We start from the raw sequence: 26,044 nt of genomic DNA on the forward strand, positions 1-26,044 counted from the left end.
CATGAAAGGCAAACGCCTTACCTCCATGCTATCTCTCCAGGCTCAGAAATTGCTCCTGGCAGGCACGGGGGACCATATGGGACTCCGGGATTCGAACCGATGACCTCCTGCATGAAAGGCAAACGCTTTACCTCCATGCTATCTCTCCGGCCCCTATACTATCATTCTAACCAAAGGATTCTCTTCTGTTTATTTTGGTTTGGGACCAAACCCCATAGTGCTTAGGCCGAAGGAAAGAAATAAAGAAAAATAAAGGCGGAAAAAAAAAAGAAAGAAAAAGAAAGGCAAGCACAGCAATAAGCAGTCCCAGGAACCACTGGTTGAACACAAACAGAACTTTTCCCAAAGACCAGTTAACACTGATGCATCGTGGGCCAGGACCATAGTCCAACGTGGAGGGTATCTGCTTGCACGTAGCCAACCCAAGTCCAATCCCCGGAATTCCATAAGGTCCCAGAGCCCCACTGATAGTAATTCCTGAGCAGAGCCAGAAATACCCCTGAACACAGCCAAATGTCCCCAAAACCAAAAGAATTAAAAAAAAACACCAAAGTACTATGGGGCCAGAGTAGGTCAGGTACAACAGACTGGGTGAGGCAAATTCAACTTCAATCCCAAACCTCATAAATGGGCCCCGAGCTTCACCGGGAGAATTCAAGTTGAGAACCAGGAGTAAGTCCAATCATAGCCAGGAGTGGCCCAAGTAACAATCAATCAATCAATCAATAATGACATATGGGGCCCGGAGAGATAGCACAGCAGCATTTGCCTTGAAAGCAGCCGATCCAGGACCAAAGGTGGTTGGTTCGAATTCCGGTGTCCCATATGGTCTCCCGTGCCTGCCAGGAGCTATTTCTGAGCAGACAGCCAGGAGTGACCCCTGAGCACTGCCAGGTGTGGCCCAAAAACCAAAACTAAATAAATAAATAAATAAATAAATAAATAAATAAATAAATAATAATGAAGTATGGGAAAGTGGATTCCTGCCTATGAAAACACCATTTCAGAGAGCTAGAAGAATCACTTCTAGGGCCAAAGACATAGTACAGGAGTTAAGGCATCTGTTTACATATGGCTAACCCTAGTTTGAGACCCAGCACCAGGTATGGTCCCCTGAACACTGCCAGGAGTTACCCCTCTACTCTGGGCGTGGCCCCAAGCCCAACCAAGAAAAAAGTGTATCAAGCATCTTCAAAACCCAATGGAGCACTATGCTTAGCAGAAGGCTGACCCAGGCTTGGGACCATATATGGTGCCCCCAAGACCAGTCACCAGAAGTGCAAAGCCAGGAATAAGTCCTGAGCATAGCTAGGGGTGACCCCGCAAAAAAATAATCTAAATACTGGGACCACATATAGTACAACAGATAAGGGACTTGTCTTGCACACAGTCAACCCGGGTTTGATCCCAGCAACGCATATGGTCACCAGAGCACTGCCAGGAGTAATTTCTGAGTGCAGTGCCAGGAGTAACCATTGAGCACTGCCAGCTGTAATACCAAAACAACAACAACAAAATTTCCAAGGGAGGGCTGAAAAGAGAGTATACAGGGTATGACGCTTGCCTTGTAGCTGACTCAGGTTCAATTCCCAGTACAAGATATGGTCTTCCAAGCACCACCAGGAGCAATTTCTGTGTGCAGATCCAAGAAACGCACCTGCCAAGTGTGGCACAAAAGCAACCATCCCACCACCACCCCGCCAAATTTTGCAAAGACAATTTTGCAAAAAATTGCAAAGACATTTTATTTGATATTGAGAAGTTAAAAAAAAAAAAATAAGTGGGGCTAGAGGGATAGCATAGCGGTAGGGCATTTGGCTTGAAAGCGGCTGACTCAGGACCAACAGTGGTTCAAATCCCGGCATCCCATATGGTTCCCCGAGCCTGCCAGGAGCAATTTCTGAGCAGAGCGAGGAGTAACCCGAGTGCCACTGGGTGTGAACCAAAAACCAAAAACCAAAAACCAACAAAAAAAAAACACCAGTAAGTGGTGCTGGAGCGATAGCAGAGCAATAGGGCATTTTGTCTTGCAAGTGGCTGCCCCAGGATAAACCTGGGTTCGATCCCCGCTGTCCCATATGGTCCCCCAAGCCAGGAGTGATTTCTGAGTGCATAGCCAGGAGTAATCCCTGAGTGTTACTGGGTGTGCTCCCTTCCCCCCCCCCAAATAAAAGTAAGTTAGGGGGCCAGAGAGATAGCACAGCAATTTGCCTTGCACACGGCAGACCCTTATGGACCCAGGTTCGATTTCTGGCATCCCATGTGGTCCCCTGAGCCTGCTAGGAGCAATTTCTGAGCACAGAACCAGGTGTAACAACTAAGCACCGCTGGATGTGCCCCCCCCCCAAAAAAAGACAATAAGAAGACCTCAATTTTGATGCTTTCTTTGGGAGGGAAGGTAGGTATTTCTTTTGATGGGAGGCCATACCCAGTGATGTTCAGTGGCTACCCATGGAAAACTTTTGGGATTCCAGGGGTCAATGTCAGGATCCATCCCAGGTTGGCAAAATGCAAGGGAAGTGCATTACCTGCTGCACTGTCATTCTGGCCCCACTTCTCAACTCTGGACCCAATGTTCTGTGACATAACTGTAGCAGGTCCATGGTGTAAGGGAGATGGTCAAAAGGATTCTAGCACATAACTTCAATTCAGAAGCCTAGAATCAACCTTGGGAACATAAGGTCTCTTGATCACCACTAGGCCCAAACAGCACAGCACAACTCAGCCGAAACACCAGAGGTTAGGTGTACAGAGAACAGCCCCAGCACCAATAGGAAGGATCCAGAAATAAAGAATAATTGAACTCCAACAACTATTTCCGACAGGATATGCTGAATAAGCAACCTAGGCTGAAACTAAACACTTCCTCACCTTAAGATAAAGGTATCTAAAAGCCTGGAGCCATCCCTGAGCAAAGCCAGAAGTTAACCCTCAGCACCACCAGGCAGGGCACAATGAACAAAACATAAAAGCATCCAGATATCTTGGGGCTAAAAAAAGTACAGCAGGTCAGGACACCTGCCTAGCATGCAACTGATCCAGGCTGAATCCCAGCACCCCACAGGGTACCACAAGCCTGCCAGGAGTGATGCTTAAATCTGAGACAGGAGTAAGCCCTGTGTACACTATTGTGGGGAAAAAAAAAAAAACCACCAGACTGGAGGTCTGGAAACGTCTCAGTACAGACATCAAAACACTTGCCTTGCAGACACTGCTGATGCTAGTTCAATCCCTGTCACTGCATGTCTGGTCTCCAGAACACTAAGAGAGAAATAGGCCTCACTGGAGCTGGAGAGATGGCGTAAGCGGTAAGGCATTTGCCTTGCACGTGGCTGACCTAGGACGGACTAAGGTTGGTCCCCCAAGCCAGGAGCTATTTCTGAGCACATAGCCAGGAGTAACTCCTGAGCGTCACCAGATGTTGCCCAAAAACTAAAAGACAAAAACCAAAAAAAAAAAAAAAAAAAAAAAGGCTTCACTGAGTACTGCCAGGTCTGACCAAAACTCCCCTGTCCCCACCCAAGGGAAAAATAAATCTCAGTAATAGGGCCAGAGAGATAGTTCAGCAGGTAGGGCATTTGCCTTGTATGCAGTCACATGGGGTTCAATCCCCAGAACCCCACAGGGTCCCGAGTACCAACAGGAGTGATGAGTGCAGAGGCAGGAGTAACCCCTGAGAGCACCACAGGGTGTGACCCCCCCCAAAAAAAAAAAATCAGTAAAATGTTGACGAACATACAAAACAGTTTGTATTTGTTTTTCTTTGTGGGGAGGAAACTCTCAAACAGTGCTCAGGGGAACACTCTGGTGGCATTTGGCCAGACAGATGTCTTGTTCTATGCTCAGGACTGGCAACACAAAGCTGAAGCATCATCAAGCCAGAGGGACCACCAGGAGCAGGGCTAAGAATCACTGAGGTGCTTAACCCCAAACTAGTTCCCAGTACCACCAGGCATAATTGATGTGTGACACCAAAGAAAGAAGAACGGGAAATGAGTGACTGTTCCTCAATGGCCATGTACAGAACTCTAGAAAGTAAGATGCCCAGTGCCTTTTGGACACCATTTCTACTTACCACATGTGCTAGCCCAGCCTCTGCTAAAACCGAGTCAGGGACCAGAGTGAGTGACAGTACAGCAGGAAGGGTTCGATCCCCATCCCATGAGTCCAAGCCTGCCAGGACAGATTCTTAAGTGCAGAGGCAGGGGCAATCCCTGAGCATTGCCAAGTGTGGCCAAACTAAGTAAATAAACAAATAAATGATAAAAACCCCTGCATCAAGGGCCAGAGCAATAGTACTGCAGGAAGGGTTCCATCCCCAGCACCAGACAGGGTCCACCAAGCATGCCAGGAGAGATTCCTGAGTGCAGAGTTAGGAGTAAACCTTAGCATTGCTTGATGTGGGTCAAAATTCCAAAAGTAAGTCAATAAATAATAAAACCCTTGAGTCAGGCGCTGAAAGCTCAAAAGCTCAGAAACACTTGTTTGTTTCTGTTCTTGGTTTGGGGTCACATCTGTTGATCTCTTCGTATGTGGCAAATCCCAATTCAATCTAAGGCACTGAAAATGGTTGGTCTCCTGAACACTGCCAGGAGTGAACTCTGAACACAGAGCCAACAATCACAGAATCATACCCACCCCCACCAGGTGAGGCCCCAAAACATAAAAGAAATGAAGATGAAAGGGCAGGGGCCAGAGTGATAGCAATAGGAGTAAGGCATTTTGCCTTGCACATAGTCAACCAGGTTCAATCCCTAGCACCCCACATGGCCCCGAAGCCTGCCAAGAATAATCCCTAAGTGCCAACAGGTATGGCCCAAAAACTAAAAATGGAAGGGGGGCAGGAACATGATCCAAGTTCAAGCACTGCTTGAACATGATCCAGGTTCAACACCCAGAATCCCATATGGTCCCTTAAGCCCTGCCAGGTGTAATCCCCAAGCACAAAGTCAGGAGTAAACTCTAAGAGCCACCAATGTGACCAAAATAATAACAACAACTAGAATAAAGGAGCAGAAAGTAAAAGAAAGGTTAGTGAAAAGCAAAGTATTGTGTGTTTTTGTATTTTTAATTCTGGTTTTGGGATCACACCCATAGGAGCTCCATGTAGGCTAAAAACTGAACCCAGGCTCACGCATACAAAGTCTACATACACTCCAAACGAGAAACCAGAGAACTGGCAACTTTTAAAATGCCATTTGGGGGCCGGAGAGAGCTATCATTGGTTCGAATCCCGCCATCCCATATGGTCCCCCAGGCCTGCCAGGAGTGATTTATGAGCATGAAGCCAGGAGTAACCTCTGAGCGCTGCTGGGTGTGACCCCAAAACCAAAAACAACAACAAAAAAATGCCATTTGGAAAACTGAATAAACAGTACAGCAGGCAGGATCCTGGCAATGCATATGAAGTTGATCCCTAAGTGCAGCGCATATTTACCCCCCAAAAAAAAATAGAGAAGGGAGGGAGGGAAGGAGGGAGGGGAGGGAGGGGAGGGAGGGGAGGGAAGGAAGGAAGGAAGGAAGGAAGGAAGGAAGGAAGGAAGGAAGGAAGGAAGGAAGGAAGGAAGGAAGGAAGGAAGGAAGGAAAGAAGGAAGGAAGGCCTTTAGGGCTGGAGAGAGTGAAGGAGGTAAGTTACAACTATGGTTCAAATGTCTGGAACACTTATGGTGCCTGACCACTGCTGAACACAGTTGGGTATAATGTCTGAGCACCTCCAAGTGTGGACCTGATCCTCCCCTCAGAAAAAGGGTTTGGCTTTTTTTATTTTTTTAATAAATAAGACAGCCTTTTTTAATGGGCCAGGTCAGAATATGGCAACAGAGGATCTGTGTTGCACATGTGAGACACTGAACTTGATCCGACACTGCTGAGAAAAAGGTGTTTGTTGAAAAGCAAAACACAGGTTTATATGGGCCAGAGAGAGGGAGCACTCAGCAACTACCGGAGCACATGCTTTTTGTATGCAACAAGGCCGGGAGTTCAATCCCTGGCAAAAGGCATGGTCTTCTGTCAGTCACAGGAGCTTCAAATAAAACCTAAGCACCACCTGGTGTGTGTGTGGAACTATAACTTTTCTGTTGTTTTTGGCCACACCAGGTCAATGCCGAATGAAGGTGGCAGGGGCTTGCTGCATACCAACCCTGAGGGGGACTTTTCTGATATCCGTGTATGTGTATTTCTTTAAGCTTCAAGTTGTCCTGTGAAAAGACACAAAGCGATCGGGTAGCCAGAAAGAAAAAGCCTAGATGGGGATCTTGATCTCGTGGGGAAAAAAAAAAAAGAAAGGCAAGGGGGGGGGGGGGGGGCACGGGACAACCCATTCCCATCAACCTCATCAATCAAAACTAGACCTGATCCAGAACCCGCATCTTCTGGGAAGCCCGGGAGAACGGACGAATGGATGCACTAGCACAGACCAGGACCGGGGTGTGGATTGATCCCACTTAAGTCTCTTTGGAGGGACACAAGTGTAACTTACTCTTTCTAGGTCAAGGCAGGCAGGCGGGGAGGGAGGGAGGGAGGGAGGGAGAGAGGGAGAGAAGGATAAATAAACAGGCAATCAGAAAAGTTTCAAGTGTCCGCTCGCAAGCTTGCAAGCAGCAAGCAAGCAAGCGAGCGAGCCCAGGGAGCTCCCGGGAGCAAAAGTGTGGCGGGACCAAGGTGGGCGCTAGAATTCGGTCCGGGGACCCCCACAGCGCACGCAGAACACACAAGAGTCCCCATTTGGGGGCTTGGGCGACCTGGCACGGCATGGCATGGCATGGTATGGTATGTGCTTACCCGGGCGCCCCATACGGGCATCGGGTCAAGCTCCATCGTGTGTGTCGTGGGTGCCTGGACTTGGGGGCCCAGGCGGGACGGACCCCGGGGATGGAGACAGCGGCCACCTCCGCGGCTCGGAGCAATCGGGGCGAGCCCGAGGGGCCACTCCGGCCCGTCCCCGCCCTCAGCCCAACCAAGCCCGGCCCGGCCCGGCCCAGTCCCGGAGGCGACGCGCGAACAAAGAAAGGCGCGACTGACTCTGGCGGCCCGGCCCGGGCGCGGGAGCCAAAGGTCAGCGCGGGGCGCGCGGCCGCCTCTCCGCCAACCCGGCCGGCGCCGCGTCCCGCACGGTGCTCGGGGCTCGACGCGGGGCCCAGCAGGCGCCCAGGCCCGCACGCCCGACGCTCGGCCCGGCCCGGCGCGGCCCGAAGCGCGGCAGCCAGGGAGGCGCGGCCTGCTCCCGCCCCGCAAACGACCAGCAGCCCCGCGCCCGCCCCGCTCGCGCCTTCGCCTCGCGGAGCCTCACGGAGCCCCACGGAGCCCCGCTGGAGCCCCGAGCCTCACCTCGGCGTCGGCGGCCGCCATGGCCCGAGCCCGTAGCGTGGCTCCGCCCCTGCCGCGCGCCATCGCCCGGCGCGGCCGCGCGCCTCTGCGCCTGCGCCAGCAATCGCGCCTGCGTTCTACAGCCGCCCCGCGTGCCTCTGCGCCTGCGCCAGCCGCCGCGCCGGCGCGTTACGGCGTCCCCGCGCCCCACTGCGCCTGTGCCCACGCTCGCGCCTGCGCAGTGCGCTGCGGCCTCCATGGCGCCGGCTGCTGCCGAGGCGTGCACGGGTGGCAGCGGCGGCGGCGGGAGGCGGGCGTGGCCGGCGTGGCCTGTTCCGGACTGGGAGACTTGGTGGCGGCGACCTCCCGGCTACCACGACGGGATGCGGGCTTCACCCGCTCGGGGCCTCAGCGATGAGACCCGGCTGCACCGGGGCGTGCTCCGGGCCAAGGGCGACTTGTACTTGGGTGTCTGTTGGTTGACTCAGGGCGGGACTCGACACTGGGTGAGAACGGCCCGGGCTGCGGGGGTGCCTGGCTGGCGGGACCCCGGCTTGGGACCATGATCTGGTTGAAAAGGGAGGAGGCATGGGGCCAAGTAATAGCACAGCAGGGAGGGCATTTGGCCGACACCCGGCTTGTCAGGTTCCATCCCCGGCATCCCATACGGTTACACACACACACACACACACACACACACACACACACACACACACACACACACACACACACACACGGCATCCCATAGGAGGCATGGGGCCAAGTCATAGCACAGCAGGGAGGGCATTTGGCCGACACACGGCTTGTCACACACACACACGGCATCCCATAGGAGGCATGGGGCCAAGTAATAGCACAGCAGGGAGGGCATTTGGCCGACACCCGGCTTGTCAGGTTCCATCCCCGGCATCCCATACGGTTACACACACACACACACACACACACACACACACACACACACACACACACGGCATCCCATAGGAGGCATGGGGCCAAGTAATAGCACAGCAGGGAGGGCATTTGGCCGACACACGGCTTGTCAGGTTCCATCCCCGGCATCCCATACGGTTACACACACACACACACACACACACACACACACACACACACGGCATCCCATAGGGCAGTGGTTCTCAAATAGTGGGGCGCGTTTGACCTCGGCAAACACTCCTAACAAGCTAAGCCCTGTGTTTATGTCGCTGGAGCTGAGAGTTGCTGTGTCCTGCTTCAAACCCCGCTTCGAAAAGCTATGCATTGCAAAACGTTCTCATTGTAGCCATCAATCCAGACATCACCTCTGATTAGAAAAATCAGCTCAAATCATTTTATATATTTCTGTTTTGCAGATTAAAGGTTTTATTTCAGTGGGGCTGGAGAGATAGCATGGAGGTAAGGTGTTTGCCTTGCATGCAGAAAGATGGTGGTTCGAATCCCGGCATCCCATATGGTCCCCCTGAGTGCTGCCGGGTGTGACCCAAAAATCAAAATAAAAAAACGGTTTGTTTTTTTTTTTTTTTCGTAAAAATACTATTTACAGTCGCGGGGGGGGGGGGGGTGCGGACAAGCGCTCGCGCCTGCAGCGCGCTCAAAGTGCTTCCTGAGATCAGAGCCAGGAGTAAATCCTGAACACCTGAACCGGGTGTGGCAGCAGAGAGGGTGTCCCAGAGAAGGTGTGAGGGGACCCTGCCTGATGTCCCACCTGGTATGGTTGGTGAAGTCTGACTTTGGAGAGGGATGTCCCTAAATAGAAGCTGTCACCCCCAAGCTAGGTGCAGATTTTGCCTTTTCCTGCAAGCCAAGCTAGTAGTACCCCCCCCCATACACTGGTTTCTGCTCTCCAGTACTCAAAGTCGGACCTGTTTCTCCTGTTCCCACCCCCACCCCTTGCTGAATAAAAAGCATTGGCTGAAATTGAGATTCTAGTCAAATCTTACAAATAGAGAAGCGGGGCCGGGCGGTGGTGCAAGAGGTAAGGTGCCTGCCTTGCCTGCGCTAGCCTTGGACGGACCGCGGTTCGATCCCCCGGTGTCCCATATGGTCCCCCAAGCCAGGAGCAACTTCTGAGTGCATAGCCAGGAGTAACCCCTGAGCGTCAACGGGTGTGGCCCAAAAACCCAAAAAAAAAAAAAAAAAAAAAAAAAAACAGAGAAGCAAGGAGGCACTCATCTAGGCTCTCAGGAGACACATCACTACCACAGAGAAATGGCTCCACGACGTGGGACACTGGCCCCTGTGCAGAGGCAGCCAGACACCACCAAGAGGCAGAGAACTCTATAGATATCGCCAGGGCAGCCTGAATGCAAGTGTGACCCATCTGTCATCCATTCATCATCCTTGCACCAGTCTCTTCATGCCTACCTGAGATTATCCCTGTCCCTGCCTTGAAATGTTTCTCCCAGACTGTAGGGATGGGTCTTTAAGTCTTAGGAGCCACCTGTGGAGGGAACTGGAACCGAAGGAATCCCCTCCTTTCTACTTTGGGTTTGGATTTTTTTTTTTTTTTGGTCTGTTTTCATTGATTTTGGCTTCACACCAGCTGTGCTCAGGGTTGATTCCTGACTCTTCACTCGGATCATTCCTGGTGGTGTAGAGTCCTGGGTTCTGAACAAGGAGGAACTCCTTTTTGTAAAGGACCACAGTTTAAGCTTCTTTCTCAAGCCTAAGTTTCCAATAACATTGCCCCATGCTACCTGGCCATACCAAGAAACCTATCTGAAAAGGACACGATTGAACAGTATAGGAAGGTACTCTAGACAATAGCCAATTATCTTAAAGATTGTCAGAAACTAGAATCCTCCTTATTTCCTCCCTATATAAACTGGCTTATGACATTGGCAAGGGTTTTCTCCTCTTGGTGACAAGGTTTGTGGCTGACAAAATAATTTTATTTTGCTCTACTCCAATTGTGTGGGCTCATCCTTTGACTCCAGGCCCTACACATATGGGATGTTGGGGATCAAACCTGGGTTGGCCACATGTAAAAGAAACGCCCTATCCACTGTACTATCAAGCCCATACCCCTTCCAGGTGGCTGGGGCTCAGGTAGATAGCTCCACACTTCATGCCTTCCCCTACAGTGTTCAGAATGGCTCTTGGGAGACTGGGATGTCAGGGATGGAATCCTGATCTTGCACCCTCTTTCTTATCCTGACCCTGAGCATTGAACTATCCAACCTACCCAACTCACAACAAATGTAAGCACTGCTTGGGAGAACCACCAAAAAATACTGCAGGACCAAAGATATAGCCCAGCGGTAGAGCGCTTGCCTTGCAGGCAGCCAACCCAGGACCAAAGGTGGTTTGAATCCTGGTGTCCCATATAGCCCTGTGCCTGCCAGGAGCGATTTCTGAGCAAATAGCCAGGAGTAACCCCTGAGCACCTCTGGTGTGATCAAAAAACCAAAAAAATAAATAAAAATAATACTGCATCTCACAATTTTCTTGCTTTAGGTTACTCCCATACACATACCATTGGCACATTGTCTGTTTAACCCACTAGAATAAGGGTTATGAAGGTTGAGAGTATAATGCAAGTAAGGAGCTTCCCTTGCTCACGCCAGACCCAGGTTCCATCATTAGCACTATATATGGTACCCTGAGCACAGAAACAGGAGGAGTAAGCCCTCCCCCAAAAGAAAAGATAGAGAAAGGAGAGTTTGGGGCCAGAGAGATAGCATGGAGGTAAGGCGTTCGCCTTTCATGCAGAAGGACGGTGGTTCGAATCCCAGCATCCCATATGGTCGCCTGTGACTGCCAGGGGCGATTTCTAAGCATAGAGCCAGGAGTAACCCGATTGCTGCCGGGTATGACCCAAAAACCAAAAAAAAAAAAAAAAATCTGGAGAGTTTGGATACCAAAGTGCTCACAGCAATGCCTGGCATGCTGGAAGGAGGCAAATATTTGTTTAACAAGTAGGGATAAGGGTTAGGGGAGTGACTGGGGACCACAGCACCTGCCTGCCACACTCAGGGACTCAAGTGCAATAAATCCCTTGAACTGCAGATCTCTGGCACACACACACACTTAGGTGTGGCTTTCCCAGCAAAAGCTGGACTGACCCAGAGTCTGTCAACACTGTCAGCCTGAACTGTCCCTCCCAATGTGTACTCTATGACAGACAAGTGTCACAGGCAGAAACGGAGTGGCCACTATGGCCCTGTCGCTGGGTGCAGGGGCACAACTGTGCCAGAGCCCTCAGATCTGATGTATTTACCCCTGGAATCTCTGATGGTGGGAGTCTACACCCCCAGCCACACTCACAGGGGTTGGAGAAAACTAGTATCCCTAGGGGATGTCTGGGATGTTTTTGAACAAAGTGAGAAGGAGTTGAAAGGGAGGACAAAGGTTGTGCCCAAGGTAGGTATTTCCAACAGCGATGTCCACCAACCAATCCCCGAAAGAAGTTTTGGTGTTTTCTGGGCTACATCCAGTGATATTCGGAGCTTGTTCATGGCTCTGTGCTCAGGAATCACTCTTGGCAGGGCTCGGGACCATATGAAGTGCCAGGGATCAAATTCAGTTCCACCGCATGCAAGATAAGCACCCTCCCCATTGTCCTATCTGTTTTGGTTTTTTTTTTTAACTTTATTAATTGCTTGGTTGTTGGGCCACACCCAGCAATGCTCAAGGGACTCTCCTGGCCCTGTACTCGGAAATCGCCCCTGGCAGGCTGGGGGACCATATGGGTGACAGGAATCAAACCAGGTCCCCCCCAGGTTGGCCACATGCAAGGCAAATGCCCTACTGCTGTGCCATCTCTCTGGCCCCTATTTTTGGGGTTTTGAGCACACCGGGCAGCACTTGGGTTACTCCTGGCTCTGTGCTCAAAGATTACTCGACAGGCTTGGAATGCCGAGGATTGAACTCAGGTCAACTACATGCGAGACAAGCACCGTTTACTTTGTCCCATCTCTCTGGCCAAAACCCAATTAAGATTTTAAACACATCAAAGGCCACGCAAACCAGTAGAGCCAAAAGTGCCCTGTCAACCCACAGAAACCCAGAACAGCAGAGGCTGGCCAGTGCCCAGCACTATAAATGGGCATTTTATTTACATGAGTGTCTTCAGCCTGGGGAAGGGGATGACAATGCTGAAGCTGCAGAGGCTGGTCTGAAGGTGGCACAGACGGGCGTGCCAGGCAGCAGAAGGTCCTGAGTGGGCCGGGCTGGACTAGGGTCAAGGCACGAGGACAGAAGTCAGCCCGCATGGATGGACGGCAGTGAGGGTCAACTCGGGGGGGTCAGGCAGCTCTGCTCATAGGAGGGCGGAGCCTCTGCAGGGAGAGAGCCAGGTGGGTCTTGCTCCTGGCACAGCTCCCCCTGCCCAAAGCCCCCAGAGTCCGACACTCACCATAGGGGAACCCCCACGAGCTGTACTCAGGAGGCAGGATCAAGGTGCTGGTGGTGGGGATGGGCTCCTGAGAGCCTTCTGTGAAGTAGGGGATTGTGGCACCTGTGGAGATGCACAAAGGAGGGGGCACCGGATGGGGGGCAGGACTGCCCTCCCAAGGGCGGGGCTCAGGAGCACCTGGCACAGAATGGAAGGCCATGGCCGGGTACTGCTGCTGGGAGTGGCTCTTGGTGGAGAGCGAGACAGGGTCCTGGCACAGAGGCCCCCGAGCTTCAGCCTCGGCCTCCTCCTGGGGTGGCGCTGAGGGTACTGGGGCACCGGAAGGCAGCGCCAGACCTGGCCCTGGCTGAGGGCTCAATGGGGCGTGGTTCACGGCGATGTTACCAATGAAGACAGGGAGGGTCACCGAGGTTTCCGGCACCTTCAGTGAGACCTGGTGAGGGCAGGGAAGGGGTAATGGGCCATGGGCCATCTGCTGCCCCCACAGTCCCTGCCCTGCCCTGCCCCATACCTGTAGGTAATAGTCCACATGGATGAGGCTGCAGCCCGGCAGGGCCGACTGGGGCAAAGCGGGCACCAGGATTTGTTCCTGCCATTGTGCCCGGCACCAGGCCTTCACACCTGTGCCCTCCACTTCAGCAATGGTCCGCACATCATAGATCCAGCGCTTGGCCTTGTAGGACACTTTCTGGGGAAGGGCCAGCAGGGAGTGTGAGGGCTGCCACCCAGCCCCCCTGCAGCCCTGGCAGAAGGTGGGTGCTGACCTGCAGCAAACTGGCCACCACGGGGCTGGTATCCTTGCCCGACTGGTTCTCAATGTCCGCCTGCAACCTCAACACCTGCCCAACCACGTAGCCGCGTAGATCGGTGCTGGCAGTGAGCACCACGCTGCCCGTCTTCACCAGCTTGTAGGAGAACTTCTTGGTGGTGGCGGCCACATTGGGCTGCTGCAGGAGGGGGTTAGGAGGAGGAAGAGGAGGACTGGCCTGGCGCCCAACATCACCTGCCACCCGCGGTCCCTCCCTACAGGGACTCCCATCCTTACATCAATGTCCGGGATGCTATTAAGGTTCAGGGGACTCAGGATGTAGAACACAAGGCTGCACTGGTGGTCCTTGGAGAATCGGGGCGTGTCGATGGTAGCCCGCACCTGGTGTATGATCTTCCCAAAGGGACCCTCGAAGGATGTGGGCACTGTGGCTGAGAGGGCAGACACTGGCACCTGGGCCAGGCCTGCCACCCCCATTCCCATCCCAGCCCAAGCAGGGCCATCCAGGTGAGCTCACCAGGAAGCAGGAACTGGAAGGGAAAGCTGTGTTCTCCACTGGGCAGGCTCCCTGCACGCAAGCACAGAGGGCCAGGTGAGCCGGGGTTGGGGACCCTCCCAGCCCAGCCACAAGGGGGAGCACCCCCTACCAGTGAGGTGGGTGGAGGACAGGAAGAAAGTGGGGGAACAGGAAGGAGATAGAAGGACAGGTGGAGGTGAACAGGAAGAACAAGAAGGAGGTGGAGGGACAGGAAAAACTGAGGGAACTGGAAGCAGGTGGGGGATAGGAAGGAAGTAGGTAGGGGACAGAAAGGAATGGGGGAACAGAAAGAAGGCAGGTGGAGTGACAAGAAGGTGGGTGGGGGCCCGGAGAGATAGCACAGCGGTGTTTGCCTTGCAAGCAGCCGATCCAGGACCAAAGGTGGTTGGTTCGAATCCCGGTGTCCCATATGGTCCCCCGTGCCTGCCAGGAGCTATTTCTGAGCAGACAGCCAGGAGTGACCCCTGAGCACCGCTGGGTGTGACCCAAAAAAAAAAAAAAAGAAGGTGGGTGGACAGGAGGGAAGCAGGTAGGGACAGGAAGCGGGGGGACTAGAAGGAGGAGAGAGAAAAGTAAGTGGGAGACAGAAAGGAGGCAAGTTGGGGGGACAGGATGGGGGTGGTGGGTGGGCACAGGGATGAGGAGCCTTGGACATCGCAGCCAGACAGGGCTGCCCGGGAACCAGTGGACAGAGGCAAAGTGTCGCTCACCCTTGTCGGCCAGAGCCAGAGAGCTGCTCATGTAGCCCTCCTCCGCCACCGAGGACGTGTCATGGGGCTTGCTGGAGACCCTGCAGCAGCTGGTACAAGTCACCCGGATGGCTGCAAAGGGGAAAGTATGAGCACCAGCACCTCACAAGCTAAGGGAGGAAGGCGGACACTGGCCACTGAGTCCACCTGTGCCCTTCCCACTCCAGGAAGTTCCTGTGCCCTGAGGCTGTAAGAATGTGGTCAGACATGCTGGAGCAGAGAAGGTGCCTACCGCAGCCTGGCACGGGGCACGGGCAGCAGCACAGCCCTGCCCCAGAGACAGCACTCAGTGAGTGAGTCAGCCCAGAACTCTCTCAGGAGAGGCAACTCATATGCCCCCTTCACTTTGTTGCTCCTCAGTAGTTCACAGGGAGCCTGAGCCCCAAACCCCAAACCATAATCTGCCCCTCCTCTATCTGAGGTCAGTGTTCAGGAAGATGCCAAAATCCATGCCCTCCCCACCTCGTGGGCCCCCATTGTGCTCCATTACCCAACCTGAACTCTCTAAGGTTCTCCAGGGAGCACCCTACCCAGATACATTCATGCCCTATACCTCTGCCTCCTACAGCCCCAGAAGACAGGTGCAGGATGGGGACTTGGTCAGTGAGAGGAGGGAGGATGGCCACTCAGAGCTGAGCTAACAGTAGCCATTGCGTCTGCCCTGGGCCCTGCGTATTCCAAACATCCACAGGCTCAGTGCTAGCATCACTGATACATCACCAAGAGCCACAGCATGGTCATGCCACTGGTCACACCGCAACAGATGAGAGGGGCCAGCACAAGGCCGGGCAGAAAGTGCGGCTCCAGCAGTAAAGTAAACAAAGTCCCAAGTGAACCGGGAAAGCTGCATTTGGGAATTGTTAGCCAACAGTGGCAATGAGGCCCGTGATCCCTACCTTCCTCAGACCCAGCACCCAGGGACCTTCTCCCAAAGACCTGGCTCAAAGACCTCACTTTGTCTGCTCTCCAGTCTGGTCCCAAAGGCCTCAATAAGTGCCTAGGCCACCACTATTTTCTCCCACAAACCTGGGCAGAGCGACCTTGGTGCAAGCCCCATACTGTCCAGCCCCCAGAGCTGAAATGTGAGAAGAATCTTGCCCAGCAAGGCGGCTGGGTGGGCACTTGGCATGTAGCCAACCCAGGCTTGATCTCCCGCATTCCATGGGATCCCTCAGCACCACCAGGAGTGATTCCTAAACACAGAACCAGGAGTGATTCTTGAGCACAGAATCAGGAAGAAGCCCTGTGCATACAGGGTGTGGCCCAAAAAAAACAAAACCAAACAGAACCCTCCTTCCCCTCTACCCAGTCACAGCCTCCAGGACAGGGCCCCTTCCTGGGAGTGAGGCTGTGCCAGGCAACCAGTTACACCACGGCTGGGGAAACACAAAGCCCAAAGCCAGGCCAGATCCGCCAGTCCCCTATGCCCAGGCCACTTCAGCTGCTACCAGAAACAGAAGCTCCGTGGACAACCCCAGCCCCCGTACAATCCCCAACCTGGGTACACCTCAACCATGGATACACCCCCAGCCACAACTATACCCCTAATCCCAGATACATCCAACCCCGGAACATCCCCAGCCCTGAAAGTACATGTACCCCCAAAACTGGGTACACCTTAGTTCCAGATATAGCCCAGCCCTCGGTACACCCCCAGTCATGGGTACACCCTAGATACACCCCATCCTCAGTACACCCCAGACTAGGGTACATCCCACCCCTGGGGACAACCCAGCCCTAGGTACCCCCGGACTGGGGTACACACCTCCAGCCTCAGCAGCTTCCTGGTCCCAGGAAGTGTGAGCAGCTGATGCCTGAGCTCCCAGGGATCACGGGGCTATGCCATGGAGGAGCCCAGAGCAGGCCAGACAGACACCTTCCACCCCCTGGAACACTCGCACCCCACAGCACCCCGCCAGTAGCAGGCGCTCAGGAGCGTCTCTGGGCTCAGTAGCGGCTCCAGGTCCTATCCTTTGTTTCTGGCTTGGAGGCCACACCCACCGGGCTGGACTGGGGGGGGGCCAGGCCACACTTGTTAGGGGAGCACAGAAGCAGGAAGGGGCTATGAATGTAGACCAAAGCACCCACAGCAGCCAGCCAGGAACAAAAGAGCCCCCAGCGCTTGCTCGCTAGCTCACCCACCGGCGTTCCACCCTATGGCCACCCCAGGACAGCCACAGGCAAATCCTCACCCTCCAGGAACTCAAACTCCACCCAGGAGGAAGGAAGGGGGTGGGTGGCCGCACACCGTCGCTGGGGCACAGTGTCCTTCCTGCCCAGTGCTGGGCAGCCAAAGGTGGGCTTCAGCAAGGCCCGAGGTGGGTGGGGAAGCCAGGGACCCGCCAGCGGCCCGCAGCACCGTCAGCACCCCTGCCAGGGCCCCTGCAGAGCTGCCCCGGCTCCCTCTCGGCTGCGCGCCAAGGACCTGGACGACCTGGACAGGGGTTCCTCCGGGCAGGGCAGGCCAGGGCCCGGCAGGTGCGCGGCGCGGCGGGACAGGAGCCCCCGGAGGACACCAGGGCGCCTCGGAGGGGCCAGGCCCGGCCCGCAGCAGTGGCGCCCACCTCGGAAGGGCAGCGGCGCTCCCAAACGCACGCGCACGGCTCCGGCCAGCGGCTCCCCGGGGCTGTACACGGCGCGGCCGTGTCTCAGGACGATCTCGAAGAGCTGCACCCGACCCATGCCGCGCCGGGCCGGGCCGGGTCGGGCCGGGCCGGAAAGCGCACAGACGCCGCAGCCCCGGGCCGGCCTCCGGTCTCCGGGCTCCGGCCGCGCCCCGCCCCGGCCCGCCCCTTCCCCCGCCGCTCCGCCCCGAACCCCACCTGCAGCCCCGGAGCCCCGGCCCGGCCGGAACCGGCACCGCCCCGGACCCGCACCTGCACGCTGCGCCCCGCGCCCGCCTTCCTCTCCCGCGCGCACCTGGCACCTGTGCCCCGATCCCCCCTGCTCCACCCGATCGTGCGCCCCGCACCCCTCTTCTGCACGCCGAGACCCACCCCCTGCTCCCCGTTTCCGGCCCACACCTGGGCACGGACAAATGAAGGGCTCAGGGCCTGCGGGACTGAGCTGCCAGGGCCGCTGTAGGAGCGAAGTTGGGCCCCCCTAGAGGCAGGATAGGGGTGCAGAGATAGAGATAGATAGAGATGGGGGGTGCTCAGCTCCATCCTCAAGCCCTGGGGGCTTCTTTCCTCCTAGAGGTCTGGCCCTGATTGGGGAAAATCAGTGTGGAGAATAGGGGGACAAAAGCCTGGAAGCCCCCAAGCTTTCTTCCGGGTGTGAGTCTGGAGTTGACTGTGTGTGGTTGCAGCAACGCAACTCTAGTTTGGGGTTCGTGACGCAGAAACCTCATTTAGCCCTTCCCAGCATCGGACTGGGAAAGCAAAAGAGAGCTGTTGGGGGAAGGGGGGTGACAGACGTGATATGAACCTGCCAAAACACGCCAGGTGAGGCGCTGGGATGTGACTCATTGTTCATGCACTTGCCTCGTCTCGTATATGTGAGCACTGCAGATGTGTGTATGTGTGTGTGTGTGTGTGTGTGTGTGTGTGTGTGTGTGTGTGTGTGTGTGTGTGTGTGTGGATGAATATGTGTGCAAGTGGGGACATTCAGGGAATCCGTTGTGCCTATGATACTAGCCAGCAGCCCCCAATACAAGTGCCCACACAGAAGGCAAGTAGGAGGGGCCGGAGTGGTACTACAGCTAACCTGAGTTTGATCACCTGAACCCCCTGAGCACTCCCAGATGTGGCCCAAAACAAACAAAAAAAAGGCAGCGGTGGGTGGTGGGAAGGAGGAAAAAGAGAGGAGGAAGAGAGGGAGAGAGGAGGAAGAGAAGAGGAAGGGAGAGGGGAAGAAAGAAAGAGGGGAGGGAGAGGAGGAAGAGAAGAAGGGAGAGAAGGTAGGAGGGAGATGGAAGGGCTGAAAGGGAGAGAAGGAAGAAAGGAAGAGGGAGGAAGGGGGAGGAGGAAGGAGGGAGAGAAGAAAAAAGTAAAGGAAGAGAAAAGAAAGTAGGTGGGAGATAGGGCCCGGAGAGATAGCACAGCGGCGTGTGCCTTGCAAGCAGCCGATCGAGGACCACAGGTGGTTGGTTCGAATCCCGAATCCCGGTGTCCCATATGGTCCCCTGTGCCTGCCAGGAGCTATTTCTGAGCAGACAGCCAGGAGTAACCCCTGAGCATTGCCGGGTGTGGCCCAAAAAACAAAACAAAACAAAACAAAAAAAAAGAAGGTGGGAGAGAGGAAACAGAACAGAGATGGTGGGCTAGAGCAGAATGAGTTGGAAAGAGGGAGAGAGAAAAAGGGAGAGCGGGGAGGGATGGGAGGCTGAAGCAGAATGAGAGGGTGAGGAGGGAAGAGGCAGAGAAAGTAGTGATGGAGGGAGGATGGAGGCTGGGCTGGAGCAGAAAAATGAAGACACAGGTGGGAACCTTTATCCATCCTTGCACACTTACACTCCATCCTCCCACAGCTGCACCTTCTGGGTTACACAGTCATCACCCTGACACCTTAACTTTCCTCCCTCTGACCTTCCTTCCCTTTTTTATTTTTTATTTTTTTTTTATTTTTTTTTTTTTTTGGTTTTTGGGCCACACCCGGCACTGCTCAGGGGTTACTCCTGGCTGTCTGCTCAGAAATAGCTCCTGGCAGGCACGGGGGACCATATGGGACACCGGGATTCGAACCAACCACCTTTGGTCCTGGAGCGGCTGCTTGTAAGGCAAACGCAGCTGTGCTATCTCTCTGGGCCCCTTTTATTTTTATTTTTTCCTTTTCTTTTTTTGTTGTTGTACTCCCTTCCCTTTTGATCACTTCCCAGGAGGAGAGCAGGATTTGGCATAGCCCAAGTGTGGGGCCTATCTGTCCCGGTGTTTCCTTGCAGAACACTTCTCTCTTATTTTTGTTGTTTTGTTGTTGTTGTTGTTTTTTGGGATTCCACAACCGAAGGTGTTCAGGGATTACTCCTGTAGTTACTCCTGCGTTCAGAAATCACTTCACTCCTGACAGCTCGAGGAACCAAATGGGATGCCAAAGATTGAACCCTGGTTGGCCACCTGCAAGGCAAACGCCCTCCCTACCCACTTGTGCTGTTGCTCCAGACCCTGTTACTCCTTCCCAAAGCCTAATGTTAATCTTACCTGGATGGTAAGACCCTCCCACAGCTGGGAGGGGTCTGTGGTTGGTAATTAAGAGTGGCCTGGGGGGAGAGAGACACCGAAGGAGAGATCAGAGAAGCTGCTTAGCTTAAAGGCCTTGTGAAAATAGCACCTGGCTGTTAGGGCCTTGTAATAAGCTTGATGCCTCCTGAAACTTCATCTGACTGCTGTGGAGCTTTTCCTAGTATTTATCCAGAACCTACAGACTCGCCAGGCCCTAGAGGTTGCAGGCTGAGAAAGGCCTCACCATCCATCCACCATCCACTATACTACTAGGACTCATTAATATATTTTTTGGGTTTGGTTTTGGGTTTTTTCTTGGGGGGGGGGGTTTCCATACCCAGCAGCACTCAGGGGTTGCTCCTGGCTCTACGCTCAGAAATCGCCTCTGGCAGGTACAGGGGACCATATGGGATGCCGGGATTTGAACCACAGTCCTTCTGCATGCAAGGCATATGCCCTACCGCTGTGCTATCTCTCCAGCCCCAATAATTTATATTTAATTCAACAGGATGCTTCCTCTTGTGTGACAAGTCTCAGTTCAGCCTCCTGTTCTGAACTCTTTTTTTTTGGTTTTTCGGGCCACACCCGTTTTATGCTCAGGGGTTACTCCTGGCTAAGTGCTCAGAATTTGCCCCTGGCTTGGGGGGATCATATGGGACCCCAGGGGATTGAACCTGGGTCGGTCGAGATCTTTCCTTGGCTAGCACTTGCAAGGCAGACACCTTACCTCTAGTGCTACCTCGCCGGCCCCCTGTTCTGAACTCTTAAGTTGGGTCCTGGCTCCCGATCAATCTACCCGGCTCTCTCCTGGACTTGAACTGGCTTTAGGACCCACAGATCTTCCAAAGGACCTGGATCCAGCCTGAGAGACAGGACAGCAGGGAAGGCGCTCAGCCAACCCAACTTCAGTCCTGGGCAACATCCCTGAGCACAGGCGTAAGAGTGAGTCCTGAGGGGCCGGAGAGATAGTATGGAGGTAAGGCATTTGCCTTTCATGCAGATGGTCAGTGGTTCGAATCCCAGCATCCCATATGGTCCCCTGAGTCTGCCAGGAGCAATTTCTGAGCATAGAGCCAGGAGTAACCTCTGAGCACTGCCGGGTGTGACACAAAAAAACAAAACAAAAGAAGAGTGAGTCCTGAGAACAGAACCAGGAGCAGATTCCTCAGAGCGAAGCCTGGAGGGAGCCCTAAACTCATAATCAGGAGTGCTCCCAGAGTGCAGAGCCAGGAGTAAGCCCCAGGAGGATCACTCTGTACTCCATGTGGATGACCCGGCTTGACTCCCATCTCCTCACCAATAAACTGGACCTGAAGTACTGTGTGGGGAGTAGCCCCTGAGCATTAGTGGGTGTGGCCCAAAAGGAAAACAAAATGAAGGAAACAAAAGAACAGTGCTAGGGATTTGGCTCAGAGGCTTGGGTTACACCAGTGCTTCTCAATTATTTTCTGTCATGCCCCCCTAGGAAAAAAACATTTTTGCGCGACCCCCGCGTGACTGTAAATAGTATCTTTATTAAAAAAAAAACTTTAACCTGCAAAACAAAAATATATAAAATAATTTGAGCTGATTTTTTAATCAGAGGTGATGTCTGGATTAATGGCTACAATGAGCATGTTTTGCAATGCATAGCTTTTCGAAGCGGGGTTTGAAGCAGGACACAGCAACTTTCAGCTCCAGAGACATGCAGAGACATAAACACGGGGCTTAGCTTATTATGACAGTGCCGAGGTCAGATGCACCCCCTTTACGGAGCCTCGTGCCCCCCCACCTGGGGCGCGCCCCACTATTTGAGAAGCTCTGAGTTACACAAACTCCTGTGGCCCCTGGACAGCTGATAAGAGGGACTGTCCCTTTAAGGGCTGAGACATGAGGACAAACCCCCTTGTAACTGTCCTTTAGTTGTCAGTGGGGTATATAAGCCTTCCTGCTAAAGTGCGTGGGTGGGTAGGTGGGTGGCTGGCTACTTTTTCAGATGGCTTTGATAGAAGGTTGCTTCCAGACTACTGGAAAAGCTGTTGGTTGAACTCGCTGTTGCTGGTGCTCTGTTGCTCCTCCCTTGCTCTTTCCCCTGGTCCTCTCTCTAACTGACCCCTCGCCTTGGTCCCAACCTCAGCTCGTTCTCTCTGCCATTCCCAGCCTAGGCAATATGGGCTCTTCAGAGACTTGTCTGCTACACAAATGGTTTCTATGCACTCTGTGAACTGGAGACAGAGAAATAGCACAGGGGCAAGGCGATTGCTTTGCATGAAGCCAGCCTAAGTCTGATCCCTGGATTCCACAAGGTCTCTCCAACGATCTCCAACTACTGCCAGGTGTGCCAGATGCGGCCCCCAACAACCAAAAAAGAAAAAAAAACATACTGTGAGGTCTCTGGCTGCAGGTCAGGTCCTCCAAGCCTGGCCAGGAGTGACCCCCCCCCCCAAAGCACAGAACTGGGAGTGATCCCTGAGCATTGCCAGGTGTGGACAAACCCCTAAAAAGAAAAGACATCACAGACAACAGTGTGTCCTGGACCATGCTAGGCATGTGTGGGATGCAGGGCAGATCTAACTATGGCGGGTCACCCACAGTTCTCAACCTTCCTGCACAGGTCAACAGCACCAGTTTATAGACTCTGTTCTTGCCAATGTGATTTTTTTTTCCAGGTCCCAGAATTGTAGTCAAAAGTTGGTTTATATATATTTATATATTGTCTTTTTGGGTCATATCCAGTGGCACTTAGGAGTTAATCCTGGCTCTGTGCTCAGGAATCACTCCTGACAGGCTGAGAGGACTATATGGGATGCCAGGAATCAAATCCAGGTTGGCCACATGAAAGGCAAATGCCCTTCCCACTGTGCTGTCACTCTGACCCTATATAGTTTTTGGGGCCACACCTGTTGTGATCAGGGCTTCTGGTCTGGCAGGCTCAGGGAGCCCTGTGGGGTAATAGGGATCAAACCTGGGCCTCATGCAAGGCAAGTGCCCTCCCTGCTATACTACTGCTCTTGCCCCAGGATTTAGTCCATCCCTTTGTGGGTGTGTGTGTATGTGTATGTGTTATTTTGCGGCCACACCTTGCTGTGCTCAGGGCTTACATCTATTTATTAACTGATCAATCCAGGTAGTATTTAGGGGACCATCTGGGATTGGGCATATGCCAGGCAAGTGCCTTTCCCACTATCCTAGGTCTCCAGCACACCACTGTTGGGTCTATAGGAAGTTCTCAGAGGGAACCTCCAATAAGCCCAGCACACACCTGCCTGTTCCTGGAACTTTCTGGTACAGTCCATTGGTGCTGTTTCAAAGATGAACACTGCCTGTCTTCAGCAGCTCTCTTGCCTCTCCTGGTTCTTTCCCAACACCAAGAAACATGCTGTGGATCAGAGAGATAGCATGGTAGGGAGTTTGCCTTGCATGCAGAAGGACAGTGGTTAGAATCCCAGCATCCCATATGGTTCCCTGAGCCTGCCAGGAACAATTTCTGAGCATAGAGCCAGGAGTAACCTCTGAGCGCTGTCGGATATGACCCAAAAAACCAAAAACCAAAAAAAAAAAAAAAAGAAGAAGCATGCTACATTCCCTGTTAACATAAAACTGACCCTCTTGGGCCAGAGATACTACAGCAGGGAGGGTGTTTGCCTGGTCTGCAGCTGCCTCAAGTTTGATTCCTGGTACTACATATATAGTACCCCAGCACCACCAGGAAGGAGCCTTGAGCCCTAAGACCTGCTGGTGTGAGCCAAAAAATAAATAAATAAATAAATAAATAAATAAATAAATAAATAAATAAAGTTACCAAATCCAATCATTCCTCTTAGACTCAACAAAGTTTATCTTTCTGGTTTGATTTGAGTCTCTTTAGTTTTCAGCAGTAATACACAGGTAAGTGTTTGGAGAAATAGTAAAGCAGAGAGGGCACTTGCCTTGCACGTGGTCAATCTGAGTTCGATCCCCAGCATCCCATCTGGTTCCCCTGAGCACTGCTAGGAGTAATTCTTGAGCAAAAGCAGGAGTAATCCAAGCATTGCCAGGTATGGCCAAGAAAAAAATAACTTGAAAAAGACATTAATTTTAGTTTCCAGATAATTGTCTCTTTTCTTCTATTTTATTTGGTTTTCTTTTCTCTTTGGTTTTTGGACTACCCCTGGCAATACTGAAACTATTCCCAGCTCTCTACTCAACAATTACTTCTGCCCTTTCAGGGACCCTAGGTAGTGTCACCTGGATCCGGTCATTTAATTTCTGCCATCTGGGACCTACCAGCTAAGGAGGCTGCGTCTTGCCCCTTGCACCATCCCCAGTGGCCCTGCTATTCCTCCCTCTCCTTTCCTGCCTCTCCTGCTCTTTGCACACTCATCCCCAGAACAGCCTCCAGGATTGACTTTTTGTTGCATTTTCTTCCAAGGTGAATTTGTCCAAATTTGGGACTTTAAACACAACCTAATGAAATGCAACATTATGCTCCAGTCCAAACACTTGTCCTAAATTCAGTCCCCAGGTAATGGGTGTCCCATATCAAGAAGCAGCTTGAGGGGCCGGAACAGTGGCGAAAGCAATAAGCATGCACTGACCTAGGACGGACCTCGGTTCAGTCCCCAGCATCCCATATAGTCCCCCTAGCCAGGAACAATTTCTGATTCTGAGTGCATAGCCAGGAGTAACCCCTGAGCATCACCAGGTGTGCCCCACCCCCAAAAAGAAGCCCCTTGAGTGTGTTGAAAGAGAGGCAGCCCCAGCCATGACCATCTAATGGGTGTTTTGCAAAAACTTTTGGGTCACCTGACTCCTGGTATCTCCAGTGAGAAGTAATAGCCCTGGTGATCGAGTAGCAGATGGTGAGTGTTACCACCTGCCTGTCCTTTTTCCAGACTCCAGAGGAGGTGCATGTCTGCCACATCTCAGGATGGATTCGAGCACAGCCCAACGTAGCAATCCAGCTACATCAAGTGTTCTTTGTCTCCAGTTCCCAAGACTCCATTTGGACTTCTGAACATTGAAGGGCCTCAGCCTGCAAGGATTGCTCTGCAGGGAAGGCAAAATAGTCCTGACATCCATTTAAAGTCGGGACCAGCATCTACCCATGTAGAAAAGAGGAAGGAGGGGGGCTGGAGTCATAGCACAGTAGTAGAGTGTTTGCCTTGCACTCAACCAACCAGGGATGGGCCCGAGTTTGATCCCCAGCATCCCATATGGTCTTCTAGGCCTGCCAGGAGCAATTTTTGAGTGCAAAGCTAAGAGTAACCCCTAAGCGCTGCCGGATGGGGCCCACACACACACACACACACACACACACACACACACACACACACACACAATTTCTGAGTGCAGAGCTAAGAGTAACCCCTAAGCACTGCCGGATGGGGCACACACACACGCACGCACGCACGCACACACGCACTCGAGAAAGAAAAGGGGGGCCCCGGATAGCACAGCGGCATTTGCCTTGCAAGCAGCGATCCAGGACCAAAGGTGGTTGGTTCGAATCCCGGTGTCCCATATGGTCCCCCGTGCCTGCCAGGAGCTATTTCTGAGCAGACAGCCAGGAGTAACCCCTGAGAACTGCTGGTTGTGACCCAAAAACCAAAAAAAAAAAAAAAAAAAGAAAGAAAGGGGAAGGAGAGGAACATTGAAACTCATTCCTTATCGTAAAATGAGGGAAGTGGGAGAGAAACATGTTAGTTTGAAAGAACCTGGGCTTGGGTCCAATTCCACACTGAGATGCAGCCAAGTCTCAGGATGGAGATGTATCTTCCCGTGTCCCCACTCTTTGTCAAGGTGACTTCACAGGGGCTTTTTTCCTGTGGGCAAGAAGCCTGTTGCTAGGATGCTGTCAGGGAGAAACACTTGGAACTGCAGGAAATATATCTTTCAGGGTGAGACTCATCCTGACCTCACTCATCCAGTGGTGCTTCTCTAAGAGAGTCCAGCTTTCTCAGGGCCGAGGGAAGCTGTGGGCCGAGGGAAGTTGCATCTCAATGAACTCGCAGCCCCTTCATGCTTTCAGGCTGATGGAAGCCCAGAAGTAGCTTCTTTGTTTTGGTTTTGGGGTCCTGCTCAGGGGTTACTCCTGGCTCTGTGCTGAGAAGTCGCTCCTGGCAGGCTCAGGGGACCATATGGGATGCCGGGATTTGAACCAGGGTCTGTCCTGTGTGGGCCACATGCAAGGCAAACATCTTACCGCTGTGCTATCG

At 53.2% G+C, this 26,044-nt stretch overlaps 2 protein-coding genes across 2 annotated transcripts in view; both read right to left on the reverse strand.

The window, feature by feature from the left end:
* The window catches only part of EHMT1 (euchromatic histone lysine methyltransferase 1), a 72,112-nt gene extending 64,748 nt beyond the window's left edge, over positions 1-7,364 (reverse strand). The window contains exon 1 of the mRNA XM_049781973.1: positions 7,328-7,364. Coding sequence (XP_049637930.1) covers positions 7,328-7,348 — 21 coding nt within the window. The 5' untranslated portion in view covers positions 7,349-7,364. The remainder of the gene's footprint in view (positions 1-7,327) is intronic.
* Positions 7,365-12,335: 4,971 nt separating this feature from the next.
* On the reverse strand, positions 12,336-17,475 carry ARRDC1 (arrestin domain containing 1). Its single transcript, XM_049781984.1, has 8 exons — positions 17,277-17,475; positions 14,674-14,784; positions 13,943-13,993; positions 13,702-13,856; positions 13,421-13,603; positions 13,168-13,344; positions 12,657-13,089; positions 12,336-12,579 (listed from the first exon to the last, which is right to left on the reverse strand). Exons 1-8 carry the CDS (start codon positions 17,392-17,394, stop codon positions 12,533-12,535), a joined length of 1,275 nt encoding a protein of 424 aa, XP_049637941.1. The 5' UTR covers positions 17,395-17,475; the 3' UTR covers positions 12,336-12,532.
* Positions 17,476-26,044: the final 8,569 nt, after the last annotated feature.

This window comes from Suncus etruscus, chromosome 10 (genome assembly GCF_024139225.1).
Source record: "Suncus etruscus isolate mSunEtr1 chromosome 10, mSunEtr1.pri.cur, whole genome shotgun sequence".
Taxonomy (NCBI): Eukaryota; Metazoa; Chordata; class Mammalia; order Eulipotyphla; family Soricidae; genus Suncus; species Suncus etruscus.